The sequence below is a fragment of the Benincasa hispida genome, chromosome 12, assembly GCF_027475165.1.
Source record: "Benincasa hispida cultivar pf3 chromosome 12, pf3_genome.v1.1, whole genome shotgun sequence".
NCBI classification, from domain to species: Eukaryota; Viridiplantae; Streptophyta; class Magnoliopsida; order Cucurbitales; family Cucurbitaceae; genus Benincasa; species Benincasa hispida.
In genome coordinates, this window is record NC_143489.1 from 72,598,873 (window position 1) to 72,616,001 (window position 17,129).

General features: G+C 32.7%; 1 protein-coding gene across 1 annotated transcript; it reads right to left on the reverse strand.

The window, feature by feature from the left end:
* Positions 1 to 913: 913 nt before the first annotated feature.
* UNE10 (basic helix-loop-helix (bHLH) DNA-binding superfamily protein) lies at positions 914 to 5,973 on the reverse strand. The gene is made up of 6 exons (XM_039019793.2): positions 5,652 to 5,973; positions 4,798 to 5,539; positions 3,820 to 3,924; positions 3,298 to 3,363; positions 1,286 to 1,660; positions 914 to 1,180 (listed from the first exon to the last, which is right to left on the reverse strand). The coding sequence occupies exons 1-6, from the start codon at positions 5,756 to 5,758 to the stop codon at positions 1,091 to 1,093; spliced, it is 1,485 nt and encodes a 494-aa protein (XP_038875721.1). The 5' UTR covers positions 5,759 to 5,973; the 3' UTR covers positions 914 to 1,090.
* Between the last annotated feature and the right edge of the window lie 11,156 nt (positions 5,974 to 17,129).

Genomic DNA, 17,129 nt, shown 5'->3' on the forward strand with positions numbered 1-17,129 from the left:
TTGGTGCATTACATTAGAATGCATTGACTCAGAGATCTCAAATGATGTTTCCATGAGGGGGAGTAAATATACTTTTTAAGAGTATCAAATTAATATGAAATATGTACTCCTTTTTCTTCATTGGAATTTTTTTCCCAATGGGTTTTTTCGTAGTAAGATTTTAACGAGACATATTTCATATATAATGGGCATCTAAGGGAGAGTATTATAAATATGTTAAACTAGGTGTAATGTAAATGTTCATTATTAGTGTCTATTGGTCATGTGTCACTTATCCATTACCCTATGTGTTGTCTATGTGTTTCAATATTACACATTATTCGTATTCATATAATCCACCTCCTACGTGCCAAATTGTCTATAAATAGTGGCCTTTTGTGAGTTTTGAAAGACACGCACACATTGGTGATTAATCCAAACAGATTGGAAAAAGTGGAGAAATCCATTCTTTGTTATTTTATTTACTTTTTGTTATTTATTTATTTTATATATTTATATATTATAATTATTTTAATATTTATTTATTTTATTGTATATTATTATTATATTATATTTTTTTAATATTCATGTTCTTGTTACTTACTTTTGTACTCTTCTAATTAAAAAAAACAATGATTAATTGAATCCAAACTGCATCGCATCATGCATCCCTTTGTTAAGATAAAAAGTAAAAAGAAATTGTCATATAATAATCTTTTATTAGATAAACTCAAACCTCACATTTTTTTTTTCTAGTAAGAATACGAGTTGTACAAATCCAAACCGAATGAAAAGAAAGAATAAATTAAATAAATAAAGCATTAATATGACGAATCGACATTCATACAATATATATTTTTCTTTAAAAAAAATAGTAAAAGCAAAGCAATCCAACAACCGAGAGAGAGACAAAAATGTAAAGATCCAAAGAGAGTGAAAGAAAATATACTCCAATAATAAATACTCTTTAACTCCAAAGTTCAACACAACTATTGTGTACTTTACATTTTCCCTTCTTTTTATTTTATTTTTTTTTCCTAAATCCAATTGAACACAAGATTTTATCACACACAACTTCTAAAAAAGATTATTTGAAGATGTTGAATTGAATTTAGTTCTTGGAGCCACCCACCGTGGGTGGCTGTTGATGCAGTTGCTGAAACATCGTGGCAATTCTATTGTATGCTTCCATTGTTATAGGCTGCATCAAAAGATATATAAAAACATTAGATATACGATAATCTATCCGTTTAAACTTACTAGTTATAAAAATTACTTTTAGATAGATATAGTTTAACGTAGTAACCTGTGGTTGACATGAAAGAAATGTCGAGAAGGGGTCTACAATCATGGTGGTCGGAGAATGTTGAAGATGGTCACAGGTGCCTCCATCCCATGTTGGGATAGGCATGAAGGCGGTCGGATGGAGGAGCGGAGACATCCCGGTGGCGAGGCCAGAGCGACTTGCCATCATGTTCAAATGGTCCATTCCCAAAGTCATTCCCATTCCCGCCATGCCCATTCCTAACCCCATCGGGGCCATTAACGACGCCATTGGAAGTTGTTGCTGCATCGCCATCGGTAGCATCAGTGGCATGTTCATTCTACTCATCATTTGTACTTGAGCTTGCAATTGCTTCAAATATTCAATTACTTCATCCAACATTGAAGCTTTGTCCGTCTATATATGTGTCCACAAATATTAAGTTTATAAGTAGATCATGTTGTTGTCCTCAAATTAAATAAAAAACACTACACAGTATAAATTTCAATCATTAACATGTTTGGCAGTGGAGTTAAAACTACTTTTAACAAGGACAACAGTACGATTTTAACCATCTAAATATTTTTTTAGAAAAAGATAGGATGGGAACCAGAGTCAGTAAATACACTGAAATATCTCAACTGAATTGACACATCTTTAACTATCTTTTTAACCGTTAATCATTCACAAATATACCTCTAAGTTTTCTTTTACTTGGTAACATATAAGTCAATTTATCAACATAAGGACAATGTTGTTTTGTTCTATATAAAAATGAAGATAAAACCAACAAATCCTTGAAAGAAAAAATGGCATATATAGAAATGATGACAATGGGTCCCAATACAACAGAAGTTTTTAATGTCACATGTCCCTACTCTCCTTCCAACTCTCTGTCAAACTTCACCCTCTTCTCTATCTCTAAGGGGTAACGACCCCTTGTGGCCTTGGTTCAATTATACCCCATTGCCTTTTCCTCACAATTCACCCCATTCTATTTCACAATTTTTGGTCCTAATTAAGGTGGACAATTCTACATCATATCTTTCCAACTTGCAAAATCTCCATCACATCTCTTTATATGTTTTTCTTTTCCAACCAAAATTTTATTAAAAATCATAAAAATGTTCAACCCACTTTAGAAACAATAAACATTATCTTATGTAGCGTGCTTGGATGATACTTTTTAGAGTAGTGCTTTTCGAGTAAAAAAACATTTTTTATACGAAATATCGTCAAGTATTTTTTATCTTTCATAAACATTTTAAAATAAAGAAATCCTTTTGACCGTTGAAAAAACAAAATTGATGTAACCATGATGTGGAACAATGTAGCAGTGACTAGCATATTTGTCTAAATTAAGTCAAAAAGAACGATGTTCAGACAAGTCAACTTTTCCATCCAACATTTGAACAATTTTCACTCCCATGGCAGTTTTGAGGCGTTTATGAAAATTTAAGAGTAATAGTACAATTTTTGAAAGAATAAGAGTATTTTTTTTAAAAAAAAAGACCCAAGTTCAAATTTTTTTTCTATAATTTAATCTAAAAGTTACTTTAAACAACTTTTTAGATTTTTCTAATTGTTTTGACAACATGGTTGAACAAATTTGCAAGGGCTTTAAATGTATTTCTCATATTCATTTGAAAACATTATTCAAGCAAGTTAAAGAAAACAAAATTGGTCCATTCTCTTTCGAACTTCAAAATATAACAATTTAGTTTCCGTGATTTATCTTTATAATGATTAAGTAGCCATTGAGAAAAATCTTGTTAAGGTGTAATGAGGGCTTCACATGACAATCACCAAAATCTACTATAAGTACAAAAGATAAATGATGAGTCGTCAACGTGAATCAGATAATTATCATATCAATACACCCTCACAAATTTTTCTACAGTAGTAACTAAATCATATTACTAATTAAATTGTCACGTATTAAAATTTACCGCACATAAAGAAGGACCTCCACATTGGTTTTCTAACCTAAAAAAGAGTAAAAACCTACGCAACCAAATTGTGATTCGGCAAAAAAGCAGACTCCATGTGTGTACCTTATTGGAATTTGGGACTAGCTTTTGCAATGTCTTCATCCTTTGGTTAATCTTATCTCTCCTTTTCTGTAAACAAATTAAATATTAACGAAATTAATTCACAAAAGAAATAAATCTCTATCTATATTATTAAAAAATAATAATAATAATCAATTTTAATCCTTAAACTTTCGTAGAAGTAACAATTTAATTCCTAAATTTTGATTTGTAATCATTTAATCCCTAAACTTTCAATTATGTAATAATTTTGTCTTTAAACTTTACTCTATATCAATTTAGTCGTTCTACTCTAAAATTTATAACAATTTAATCCCTATCGTAAAAATTAGTATCAAAATTTAATGAGATGTCTTGTATAAATAAATCAATAAATTAATAAAAGACTATAAATTGTTATTAAATTAAAATTATAAGATCGTTACAAACTAAACTAAAGTTGGTAGATTAAATTGTTACGAGAGTTGTAAGGCAAAAAAGTATTTTTTTTTAAAAAAAAATAATAATAATAATAATAGAACGTACACGTTCGGATTGGTTATGTATTGCTGCAGCCCTACTTCTTTTGGTAGAAACTGAGGATTTGGCATTCTCTTTCTTTCTGTCTCCCTCATCCTCTTCTTCTTCCACCTTCACGTGTTCAAAATCATTGCTCAATTACTTTCATATATATAATAAAATCATTGCCCAATCTAATAAATCAAACATAAAGAAAAACACACAAATCTTGTGTTACAAAAATAATTAATAATAATAATAAAATATTATGACTTTATTTGATAATAATTTGATTTTTTATTTTTAAAAATTATTTTCTTTCCTTTATTTATTTACTGTGGTTTTCACGTTACTTAACCAAATTATAAAAATAAAAATACAATTTAAAATAACAGTTACAAAATAGTAATCATATTCAAAATATTTGAAGATATAGTACAATATAAAAAATTTACATGTATAGTAAAATTTAGATTTTGTTAAATTTATACATTTTTTGAAAATGATGTTATACACTTAATTATTATTTCTTCGAGTGGTATTCAGTGCAGCAACCTTTTTAAAATTTTTCCTTTTTTAGTTTTAAAGTTTTTAGAAACAAGTAGGCAAAATTTAATAACTAAAGAGAAATTTAAGGAATGTTGTTTAATTTTTGAACGAAAGGATTACAAGATGATATATAGGTTAGTGCATACTAAAGTTAAAAAATTATAATTATTATGAAGAAAAAAAATTGGTGGTGCAGTCTAGATAATTTCCTAATAAAATTATGATACGTGGAAAATATTTTTTAAAAAAAATAAGTGAATTGTTTTTTAGTTTTTATTTTTTTTAGAAAAAAAAAAAGATGCACGTGATCATAAAAGATTAAGATGCTGTTTGAGTTTACTTAAAAAGTGTTTTTAAGTTTAAAAAAAACTTTTCAAGTACTTTTAGATTACTCTAACTAGAGTTTAAAATAAATGGTTGTGGTTATATTTTGATGTTAGTGAATAAAAATCTTGCCTGATGTGTGCTATGGCAGACAGAATCATGGTCGTCGGTGGTGGTGATGGTGGTGTTTTTAACGCACACCATATCGGAGCTCGTATCAAGCGACCCTTGTGACGTGGCGGTGGTGGCAGTGAACCCTACGCGGCCGTCCACGGCGGCGAAATTCCTATCGCGAGTGTTCAATCTCGCTTTCTGGCCATTTTCCCGGCTGCCACTCACGCTGATCTGATTCCGGCAGCCACTCCACTCCCTCGACGCGTGAACCACACGCGCCACTACCCTTCCTCGTTTCCCATGGATCACTCTACAATCCTCGTCCCCCTCACGCGCTGCCACAGGAATATCACTCGACTCCACCGTCGACTTGCCGGCGCCACCAACCGCCGCCGCCGCCTTGTCGCCGTCACATGGAACCATCGCGTCCATAGCCGTCGCGGCCGAAGCCGTCGGCGTTTGCCTATGGTGGTCGGAAAACCACGGCACCAAATCATTGGCAACACCGTCGTGATCGGTGTCGTCGGCGTTAATATCAAAACCAATATTCTTACCATGGCGAGTTCCTTGGTTCACCAAAGACTCAAGCGTGCCACTCGCACGTGCCGGCTTATTATCCCACGTGTACTTAAAACCACCACCAGCGCCGCCGCCGCCGCCGCCGCCGTTCTGAATCTTGCCGGTGACCCTCGGCAGCCCCATACCATGCATAGCCAATTGCCCATTTTCCCATGTCAGCTCCGCCACTTCATACTCAAACCTACCCATTAAAAAAGAAAAACCCAAAATCCAAAATAAGAATTTTTTTTTTAAAAAAAACCCATTAAAAATATTTTTTTAAAAAAAGAAAGAAATAGAAGTAGAGAGATTACATGGGAACGACGTCGTCAGCGGCGGATGAGGAGTGGAAAGAGGGACGATCGGCGGCGGCGGAGGACGGCGGTTCGGAGAGGTCCCAATTAGGAACACACTGACTCATGTTTTCCTGGTATTGTGTGTGTTTTTGTTTTGGTGGTTGAGAGGAGATAGACGGTGGTATTTGTGTTATAAGAATGTATAATTAATTAAGGTTGGGTGGAAACGTCAAATTTGGATAATAGCGATAATAATAATTTGAAAAAATTGAGTGCTATTCTCTGCTGTGTTTTAGATCGAGGCTGATGGACTTATTTGTCCAATTTTCCATCTCTGTCTAATTCATTCTATCCAAATTGAATTTTAAGTCTTGAGTTCATATCTCTATGAAGTTTGCATATCTCTATTTGAGGTCTTTCAGTTATTTTGTTTAAATTAAAAACTCTTCCTTTTCATACTAAATTGAGTTCTCAAATTATGAATATTTGGTTATTTTTTTACCCAAATATTATGTTTTTCTAATTCTTTTTTGGAAATATTATTATTAATAATTCTACACATCTTTTTTTTTTTAAAAAAAAAAAAAAAAAAACAAGAAGATGGATTGCCTTTTATTTTTTATTTTTAAAAGACACATGTATTGATTGTAGTTTCAAAAGATAGTATTTAGATTTACTTTTGGATCACGTATTTCAAAGAAAAAAATTATTTGCTTAAATTTTCATTTAGTCGACATATTTTCATAAATTTTTAATTGAGATGTCAATTTAAACCTTCACATCGAACTTTTTTCGTGTAATATTTTATTTGAGGTAGAAAAAATACTCTTATTTCATACCGACAACAAAATTACAATATACTTTCCTATTAGTGGATTGTATGAGTGTAATATGTACATAAAAAGTAACTCATCAAGGGGTCTAGGGCTTTTTATGGCATCTTATTTCAAATTATAGGTTAGAGTTTATTATGCATGCATGTTGGTGGTATGAATGGGATCAAAGTTTCACATTGGCTAGATAAGGGGTTCATCATCCGTATATGAGGGAGGACAGTTATCACCAACGATATGGGGTCTTTTAGGTGAAACCAAAAGTAAAGTCATGATGGTTTATGCCTTAAATGAACAATATCATATCATTGTGGAGATATCTAAAGGTCCAGGCCTTGACTTAGCCATGTTAGTAGAATCCTCTCAAGTATCAAACAAAGAAGTGGAAGTTTTTATAAGAAGATAGAGTTATGGTGGTATCCATATGTGGTTGGCACCAGAGGTGGTAGTTCATAAAGTTGATGTCAACCCCGTACTCCATTTTTCCTACAAAAGTGAGTAACAAGCGTGTTAAGTAAAATTATGAAAGGAGGTAAAGAAAGTAGGAAGATGGAGGAAGAAAATTCTAAGTATTAGAAATACTTAGATGGGTGAGTTTTAGATAATATAACAAGTGAAAATTGGCTAAGTATGGAAGCAAAGTGTAGGCATGCGTTGATGAAGAAGTGTGGACGCATGAGATTGCGTGTTTAGCAACCAAGGCTTGTAGAGGCAAAGTGTTGAAGGCAAGGATAAGCTATGCGTTGGTACTAAGGATGAACGCATGATGCGTTGATAAGGCATGTGGCAGCTTATGTAGTGAGAGGTTGGCAAAGCGTACAGCAGCCTCAAGTTGCACAGACATAGGCGTTGGGCATTGGAGTTGTGCGCGTTGGTTGATCGGGTAGTAAAAGGAGCAGTGCCACCCGATGGTATGCGGCGATGCTACCTGATGGTGTGCAGCAATGCCACACGATGGTATGCAGCAATGCTACCCGATGATATGCAGCAATGCTACCGATAGTATACGACAATGCTACCCGATGGTATGCGGCAACGCTAAGCGATGGTGCTATGCGGTAGCAGTACTAGACGACGAGCTAAATGATGGAGCATGTGATACACGCTGAAGTTATGCTATGAAACAAGGAAGGCTTAACGCATGGTTGATATGATAAGACAGCTATGCGTGGGCTAGGACATGTGTTGGCTTAGAAGTATGCGACCAAAGGAGGGACGTGATAGCCTCTAAGTGAGCTATACATTAGCCAGATTGGGCAATGCGTTGAGGAGGAGGTATGCAGCCATAGGGTTGCAAGCGTTGGCTTGAGAGCTGACCCTTGCGTCGATAACCAAGAGGGAAAGATTATCTTGGTGATTGATCAGCTAAGCCAGTTGTCATACTCAGGTTTGATATTATCCTTTAAGAATGAGATGACAGCTTGATGTTAAAAGGAGAACACACAGCTATTAGTTTAAAAAGGGAAACTCGACTTCAAATAGAGGTTGGGAGAAGTTTGCTCGTGCAAATGAAGTAATTTCAGAGCCATTCAATCCCTGAGTATGTCTAGTTGCTAAGGTTGAAATGTCGGAGGGAGATTCTAGTGGAATCAAGCTGGAGTATGAAGAATCTGGCTGGAGGTCAAATTCTCGGGTAAGTTGGGCCAGTCTTGATAATTTGAGGATTCCGGCACAACTACGAGGAATTCTGAGCTAAAATTTTAAGTTAAGCTTGCTAAGACATTTTAGAGAATGTTTGTAGAAGGAAATATTTTGAGAAAAGGCCTGAAAAATTAGTTATTGAAATTGCAAGTTAAATATGGAATCTTGAGTAAGCAGGTAGCTGCTTGGGTTGAACAAGCAAGCAGCTTTAAGGGCTTGACGATGATGTTGAGCATGCGTTGGAGGTTAAATTGGCATAAGGACGCATTGAGAAGCATTAGATTATGCAACGCATATTGAGCCGTAAGCGTAAGGTTGCGTTGGAGTTTATGGGGGCAACTAGAAGAATGCATGGGGCATGCGTTGATGTGCCACAAGAAGGGCGCATAAGCTGAACGATGGGCGCAACCAAACGAACGCATGGGGCATGCGTTGATGTGCCATAAGACGGGTGCCTGAGCTGAGCGATGGGCGCAAAGGTTGCTATGCGATGGGCAATAGGCGTGAGCTGAAAGCTTGATCGCATAGGAGGCTTGAACGCCTAACGCAAGGCATAGACACATGGTCATGAAGTTGTTGCCTAGTCAAGTTAAGGCCTAAGAATTTGGCTAAGTGTTCAATGCATAGTAAGCATATACATGAAGATGATTGCCAAAGACTGTGAGTGACTCTAAATGCTTTACATGTTTTAAGTAAATTGTTAATGCTTATGAATGTTTAGCAATGCATGTTTTACTAAAAGCTATTTATGACAACTATTCTCAAATAATTACCAAGCAACGTATCTCGCATTAATGTTATACTTATGCTATGTTTTTCAATGACCATGAGGATGCGTTAGTATAGAATATTTTGGGCAATTAAGTCATTAATAGATAAGAATATGCAAGTTGAGTATGAGTAGTTCAGTACTGAAGTACACAAAAAAAAGGTACTGAAGCTCGGTCTTAGAAATTGAATAGCTCAGTAAGCTTAGTCTTAGAATGTGAATAGCTCAGTACTGAAGTAAACGGAGAAGGTACTAAAGCTTTGTCTTAGAATATGAATAGCTCAGTACTGAAGTACACAGGGAAGGTACTGAAGCTTTGTCTTAGAATTTGAATAGCTCGATATTGAAGTATACGGAGAAGGTATCTAAGCAGTAGTACCTAAAGTAGGACGGTACTTAAACTAGAATTACATGAATGAAAGAAAAGTTGTTATTGGTAGTGTCGAGATCACTCCACATTAGCTATGGATTGACGTTGAGGAGTTGAGTAAAGGTTCTCTCTCAACTAAAGATGCAATTATGATTGTAGGAATTGAACAAAAAGGGTTCCTTCCCAGTTAAATAGTAATGCGGTAAAGAATGATAAGGAGTGAGCAAAAGGGCCACTCTAGACAAATAAACTAATGCATAGTCTATAGTAAGTAAAAAAAAAAAAATGCTATGTGATGTTGATGATGACATGAATAATAGTTGCCAAATTTATATTTTCAGTGAAAGCTTTCAGTTTTAATATGAAACTTATGTATGAACGTTATGCTTTAAATGTTAGTCACTCACTGGGCTTCTAGCTCATGTTTTCAAATGTTTTCCTTTCAGGTTGTGGTCAGTTCCCAAAAGACTTCTCTGCTGCTGCTCTGCCACTTAAAGAGTCAGGTTAAAGGAAGCTTAAGTGAAGACCTGTATTAGTTAGTACACATGTGTCTGTCAAATAAGGACTAGTATCCTAGACGGAGCTCATTAAGTTATAATATTCATGTATGAAATGCTATAAAACCCTGTAATGTAAATGTGTTAAGTTTTGAGTTAATTTGTTTAGTATATTGATGAAATGTATGTACTCAGGGTTTGAGCAAATTTAACAGGATAAATAGGTAGTAAGTGCCAGCAAAATGGTTGGTAACTGCTGCAATCACCATTCCATCCAGGTTAAGAGGATAGTCTAGAGTGGGGTGTGACAGTTGGACATTGGAGGTAGTCACTAGAGATGATTGTCAGAGGTGGTTGGCCGCGAAGGATGTTGCTGGAGTGAGTCCATTGTAGACCTTGACGATGGTTGTAGTCGAAGTTGGGTGTCGGAGGTAGTCACAGGAAGTAGTTGCTAGAGTTGGCCATTGTCAGAGGTGGTTGTTGAAGCATGTCGTCCACAATGATTATCGTTGGAGTTAGTCGTCAACAGTGCATGGCAGATGGAATTATTGGAAACATAGAGGGAGGAAGAGAGAAGAGGTGAAAATTAAGTTTCTCGATAATTATGCAAATTTTAATAATAAACACTGTAAAAGTTGGTGAAATTGAGTTATTTTACATCAACTTCACGAGTTGGTTGGCCAAACATTGAATTGAATTTTTAACTGAACCCATGTCATTACCCCAAATACCTCGTTAATGTTCTTTCCTCCACATAAAATTCCAAATCCCTCCCTCTTCCATTTATTTATTTTAGTTGAGTTGTCTTTCTTACACCATATCAAATTTGGTTTGATATAACGTAAAAGAGAGAAAAAAAAATAGGTCACTAATAGGGAAATTCTTATAAATAAAAAAATCCAAAAAATATTTACACTTTATAGCAAAATGTTCAAAAGTGTTTTGTACTTTTGGAACTTTTTGCTATAAAGTGTAAATATTTTTAAATATTTTTTATATTTAAAAAGGCCCCTCACTAATAGGGTTATTTTCAAATATAGTAAAATGAACTAAAATATTTATGAATATAACAAAATTTTACTATTTATATGCGATAGACTGTGATAGACTAGACAGTTTATCGCATATAGAATAATGATATTTTTACTATTATTTATAAATATTTCAAGAATTGTAAATATTTCATTAATTTTTCCATTTAAAATTATTTCTCTAATACATATAATATAAATAATACATATTTTAACTTATTTAGAAAGTGTAAATATTTATTAACTATTTCTTTTTCTTTTTCTTTTTTTTTTTAGTTTTTTGTTTTCTAAGTTTTTCAGAATATCTTCAACGTCAATATTTTTATCGATTTTTTCATTAAATTGAGGTTTCAACATTTTCGCCTACATTTACATTTTAAATTTGTTTTTCCATCTTTTTTAGCCAAATTTATGTGTACTCTCTATTCTTTTTAGGATGCATCTGGGATAAGAACTATTCTAAAACTATAATAATCACCTCTTGCTTTAGTAAATACTATTTTGTATTCCCCAATTAGCTATAATCAACACTATTTCAAAACCCTCATTTACTACCATATTTACTATTTGTTACAAATTTTACTATTTTACATTCATCATTTTTTTAATTTTTTGCTACATGTTTACTATTTTCTTCTCAAACTAAAATAGTTTACACCTCAAACACATACTATTATAACCCAAACTAAAATAATCTACATCCCAAACACAAACTATTATAACCCAAATATAATAACTTAGGACTATAATCACTAACTCCTTATCCTAAATGTCCACTTTTTTTCAATTGAGACATTACCATTGTTTTTTGTGAATGAATATTGATTTATGATTAGGCCCTAGATGGATGGTATTGAGTTGACATAAAGTTGGAGATATAATTAGGAACTTGTTTTTAGGTTTTGCTTAATTAATTCTTCTCCTATAATGTTTCCTATTTTAGTTACTGAAATTAGCCTGGATTATAATACATACACACATCATGTTATGTAATTTTGTCATTAGGTCAATTTGAAAATTCACCCATGAAAGGGGTTTAGTTGAAAAATACATTTTAACAAATAAAATCAAAACTTTTTAAAGACTAAGAGAAAAAAAAAAATGTACACGCAAATATATATATATATATATATATATATATAAAACTAAAAATCAAACGATTATGAATTTGAACCTACCTAATTTAGTTTTTAAAACATGATTTTGATTTTAAAAATATTTTAAAAAGTTAACAAAAAAAATTAAAAGCAGAAAATTAAAAGTAGGGGAGTATTTATAAACTTAATTCTAAAAGAAAAAGAAAAAGAAAAAAAAAAAAAAAAAAAAAAAAAGGAAAACTCCACATTTTATCCGAACAAGTTTTTAAGATTATGTAAAGTAGGAGAATGCAGGAAAAAAAAACTTAAAATAATTGAGAGAGATTTACTAGGACCCATTTGGTAACTATTTGGTTTTTTTTTTTTAAATTAAGCTTATTTCATTAATAATTCTTACAATAATTTGCATATTTTTTAAGTACAATGATTGAATTTTTAGCCAAAATCCTAAAACAAAAGTAACTTTTTGAAAGCTATTTTTTTAGTTTTCAAAATTTTGCTTGATTTTTTAAACCATTGGTGAAAAATAGATAACAAATGAAGAAATTTGGAGTTGGAAGTAGTATTTATAGACTTAATTTTAAAAAATAACAACAATAAACAAAATGGTTACCAAACGGTACCTAAATTAATTAGCAAATTATATCTTTTCTTTGAGTGGGCTCGACAACGAAATCTACAGTTTTTCTTAATTCAACAAGATAGTTAAAACGTAGCACTCAATCACCCTTGAACAATTTTAGTTTTTATTTAAATAGAAGAATGATTTTCTAAAAAGTAACTAGTGAGGATAAAACAGGTTGAAAATGACCTATATTAATTTGTGGGAACAATTTTTAGTCCCAACCAAAAGCTAGTGAGCATATGACACGCTTAAAGGCCAATGGGACTCCTTGAAAAGTTTTTTTTGGGGATGATTGGATAACCTGACACCCCTTTATGTTATCTCCCTTCCACATTCTTCATTTAATACGTCTATTTAAAACTCGAATAATTTTGACTTTATTTGGTAATCATTTGATTTTTTATTTTTTATTTTTTAAAATTAAGCTTAGACACTACTTTTACCTCTAAATTTCTTCATTTGTTATCTACTTTTTACCAATAATTTAAATAACCAAACCAAAATTTGAAAACTAATAAACAGTTATTTTTAAAAAATTGTTTTGTTTTTGAAATTTGGCTAAAAATCTAATAATTATCCTTTAGCAAGATACAAATAATTGTAAGAAACAAAGAGAAAACAGGTTTAATGTTCAAAAAACAAAATGATTACCAAACAATACCTTTACTTTTGAACTTTTCCTAAAAAATATTGTCTTTATTTATAATTAGATTCATAATCTACTATGCTATTAATTATAGACTAGTATGTATAATATATATAGTTGCATTTGCCAACATGAATACTGTTGAGATATTTTAGGCCTTAATTTATGTATTTAGACTATAATTAGGATATCAGGCTATAATTAGGTTATCGTCCCTTTTATAAATTTCCTATGTAAATCTCAAGTTATATACGAGAATTTATTTAGTAAAACATTTGTTTCCACATGGTATCAGAGCCCCAATCTTTAAAATTCTCTATTCTTCAGTCGTCATTGTTGTTCGATCTCTGCCTTCGTCGACAGCCGATCAACGGAAGTAGATCTACGCACTAATCCATCTCTGATTCGCTCTACATCTGCCCAAATCTGTCGTTGCTCAACCTCTCTTCCGCATCTCAGATCTCCCCACTTGATGTTTATCCAGATCTGCCAATGTGAAGAACTCGATGATTCGGTCCATAACAAAACCTACTAGATGATCCCCACTGTGAAGAACTCGATCCGGTTCGAAACTCCATCCTCGATCCCCTACTCGATGCTCACCCACTCGATGCTCCCCTACTCGATGCTCACCCACTCGATGTTCACCCACTCGATGCTCCCCTACTCGATGCTCCGCCACTTGATGTTCCCCCTACTTGATACTCACCCAGATCTTCTACAAAACAGAACCCAAACCCACTCGATGCTTTGCTTCTGACAAGCCTAGTTTTGGTTTGATTCAGTCCAGCCTAATTTTGATTTGTCTTTGTTAATGGGTTTCAGCTCTATTCTGTTCCGTTTTTTAATTTGGCATTCATAGATCTCTGTTTTCAACTCAGATGTTCGTGGGTTTTGTTTTAGATCTTTATGAAGGTCTTTGTTTTCAACCTAGAAGTTCGTGAGTTCCTATTTCTAGCCTTGAAGTTTTAATATGCGTTACAGTTCTTCATGTTACAGTTCTTCATGGGTTTCTACTTCCCGCCTAGATCTACCGTGTTTTGATTCAGAATTGCTTCTTTAGTTTCTATCATTCAGTTATTTCAGTTTATCCACTTACAAACTCAAGTTGTTTCTATTACCTTGAGTTTGAGGGAGGGTGTTGAGATATTTTAGACCTTAATTGGGTTATCGGGCTATAATAGGTTATCGTTCTTTCTATAAATTTCCTATGTAAATCTCAAGTTATATACAAGAATTTATTCAGTCAAACATCTGTTTATTACAATTCAGTTATTAAAGCATTAAGTTTTCTTTTTGAAATTAGAGCTTCAAACTAAAAAAATCATCTTTAACAATCAACTCTTGAAATTACACTTGAATCTCTCATTAAAATAATCATTGATTTGTCTATTATCTAACACATCAAGTGTTTGCACTTATTTAGTCAATTCCTCTTCCTATGAGTAGAGACACTGCAAGAATTTTTGCCTCTGCCGATGGCTTTTTCTACAAATGCAATGAAAATTATTGGCAAAGCTATGCTCTATCGACGCATTTTCAATGTATGGGCATAACATTATTTATATCAATGAAAATGGACAAAAAATTGTGTAGTCTTAGGGAAAACTATTAGGTTGGGTTTCTATCGACACTTATTCGCCCACGATTTGAGTTCTCCCCCCACTTTCTGAAAACCTTATCCCTCTTTAATTTCCCCACACTTTCTACCCTCTTTATTTCCCCCTCCCCCTTATTTTTGAATTTCCCCCCTTTTCTAAAAAGTAAAAACACCCCATCTTTTCTAAACTTCTCCACTATCACGATAGGATCGCACGTGCGCCCACGTCTCACCATCTGGTTGTCTTCTGCCGCTGTTTGTCTGTTGCTACACACGTTGGTCATCCACCGCCGTCACAAGCTACTCATCCGTTGCATCTATAGAAAAGATCGCACATCGTCGCCAAATCCAAGACGCCGTCGTCGTCTCTTTCTCTCTACATTACACGCCTACTCATTCGTCGTCGGTTGAGTGATTTCTTCTCTTCATCTAGATATTGTTGCAAACACCACTTAGAATTTCTTTAGTACTTGTTCATATAATGTGTTAATGAACCCCAAATTCAAAGTTTACTTTTGCTATTTTGCTATTTTCTGCTCAATCTGTAACTTCATTTTTAGTAGATAAATGCTTTACTTTGATTGAGGGTGTGATTGTATAAAGGATATGTGGTATGGGAAAGAAAGCTATGAGAATGATATGGTTGAACATGGTATTTGTGTTGGGAAGGATGTAATGGCCTTGTATTCATTTTTATTAAGTTCTCTTTGTATGGTGCAATGGAACTCTATTTCTTATGTCAATTATCGTGAAATATAAACAAAGACGAAACATTTAGATTTTTCTCGATGTTATATATTTTTTTATAGTATTTTCATCCTTGTGTTGTGACTGTAACTGCCAATTTCCTTCAATGTCATGTTATAAAATGAGTTGGGCCATATTCTGACACTTTTTGATAATTTTTAGTTTGTTTTGAGAATGAAATTCATACTTAGGCATTTTAAGTTGTTTTAAGAGTTAAAGTGTCACTTAAACACTTTTTGGATACTTCTTAAGTTAGGTTTGAGAGTGAAATATTGCACTTACATATTTTTAAGTTATTTTGAGAATTGAAGTGTCACTTTCACACTTTTTTAAAACTTTTTAGGTTGACTTTGAATTCGGAAGTCACACTTAAACATTTTTAAGTTGTTTTGAGAGTTAAAGTGTCACTTAGATACTTTTTAGGTAATTTGTAGTCGGTTTTGAATTTGAAAGTCACACTTAAGATATTTTTTTAGTTATTTTGAGAGTTAAAGTATAGCTTAGACACTTTTTAGGTAATTTTTAGTCGATTTTAATATTGAAAGTCACACTTAGGTGTTTTTAAGTTGTTTTGAGACTCCAAGTGTCACTTCGACACTAATTAGGTAATTTTTAGTTGGTTTCGAGATTGAAAGTCACACTTAGGTAATTTTAAATTATTTTGAGAGTTAAAATGTTACTTAAACACTTTTTAGGTACTTTTTAAGTTGGATTTGAGAGTGAGGTGTTGCACTTACACATTTTTAAGTTGTTTTGAGAGTTAAAGTGTCACTTAAACACTTTTTAGGTACTTTTTAGTTTGGGTTTGAAAATCACACTTGAACATTTTTAAGTTATTTCGAGAGTTAAAGTGTCACTTAGACAGTATTTAGATAATTTTTAGTTGGTTTTGAGATTGAAAGTCACACTTAGGCATTTTTAAGTTGTTTTGAGAGTCAAAGTATCACTTTAGACACTTTTTAGATACTTTTAGGTTGAGTTTGAAAGTGAAATGTTTCACTTATACATTTTTAAGTTATTTTGAGAACTGAAATCACTTTTACACTTTTTGAAAACTTTTTAGGTTTGTTTTGAGTTTCAAAGTCACATTTAGGCATTTTTAGTTCTTTTTAAGTTAAAGTATAACTTAGTCCGTTTTCTTTTTTAGATACTTTTAAGTTGTTTTTGAGAATGAAAATTTGCACTTACACATTTTTAGGTTATTTTGAGATTTGAAGTATCACTTAGACACTTTTTAGGTCGAGTTTGAAATTAAAATGTTCCACTTATACATTTTAAAGTTATTTCGAGAATTGAAATGTTACTTTCACATTTTATTGAAACTTTTTTTGTTTTGAGTTTGAAAGTCACATTTATGCTTTTTTGAGTTAAGTTAAAGTATAACTTAGATATTTTTTAGGTAATTTTTAGTTGGTCCTGAGTTTGAAAGCAACACTTGGGTATTTTTAAGTTGTTTTGAGAGTTAAAGTATTACTTAGACACTTTTTAAGTACTTTTTAGGTTGGATTTGAGAATAAAATGTTGCACTTGCACATTTTAAAGTTATTTTGAGAACTTAAATGACACTTTTACATTTTTGGAAACTTTTTAGGTTAGTTTTGAGATTGAAAGTCACAATTAAGCATTTTTAAGTTGTTTTG

Bases quoted from the DNA above. Each gene is read 5' to 3' on its own strand.
- UNE10 (XM_039019793.2), bottom strand. From the start codon at position 5,758: ATGAGTCAGTGTGTTCCTAATTGGGACCTCTCCGAACCGCCGTCCTCC. The intron at 3,925-4,797 runs GCAAGATTTTTA...GAACACGTGAAG, and splicing joins TCTGCCATAGCACACATCAG to GTGGAAGAAGAAGAGGATGA. The intron at 1,661-3,297 runs GTACACACATGG...ACACATATATAG, and splicing joins TAGTCCCAAATTCCAATAAG to ACGGACAAAGCTTCAATGTT.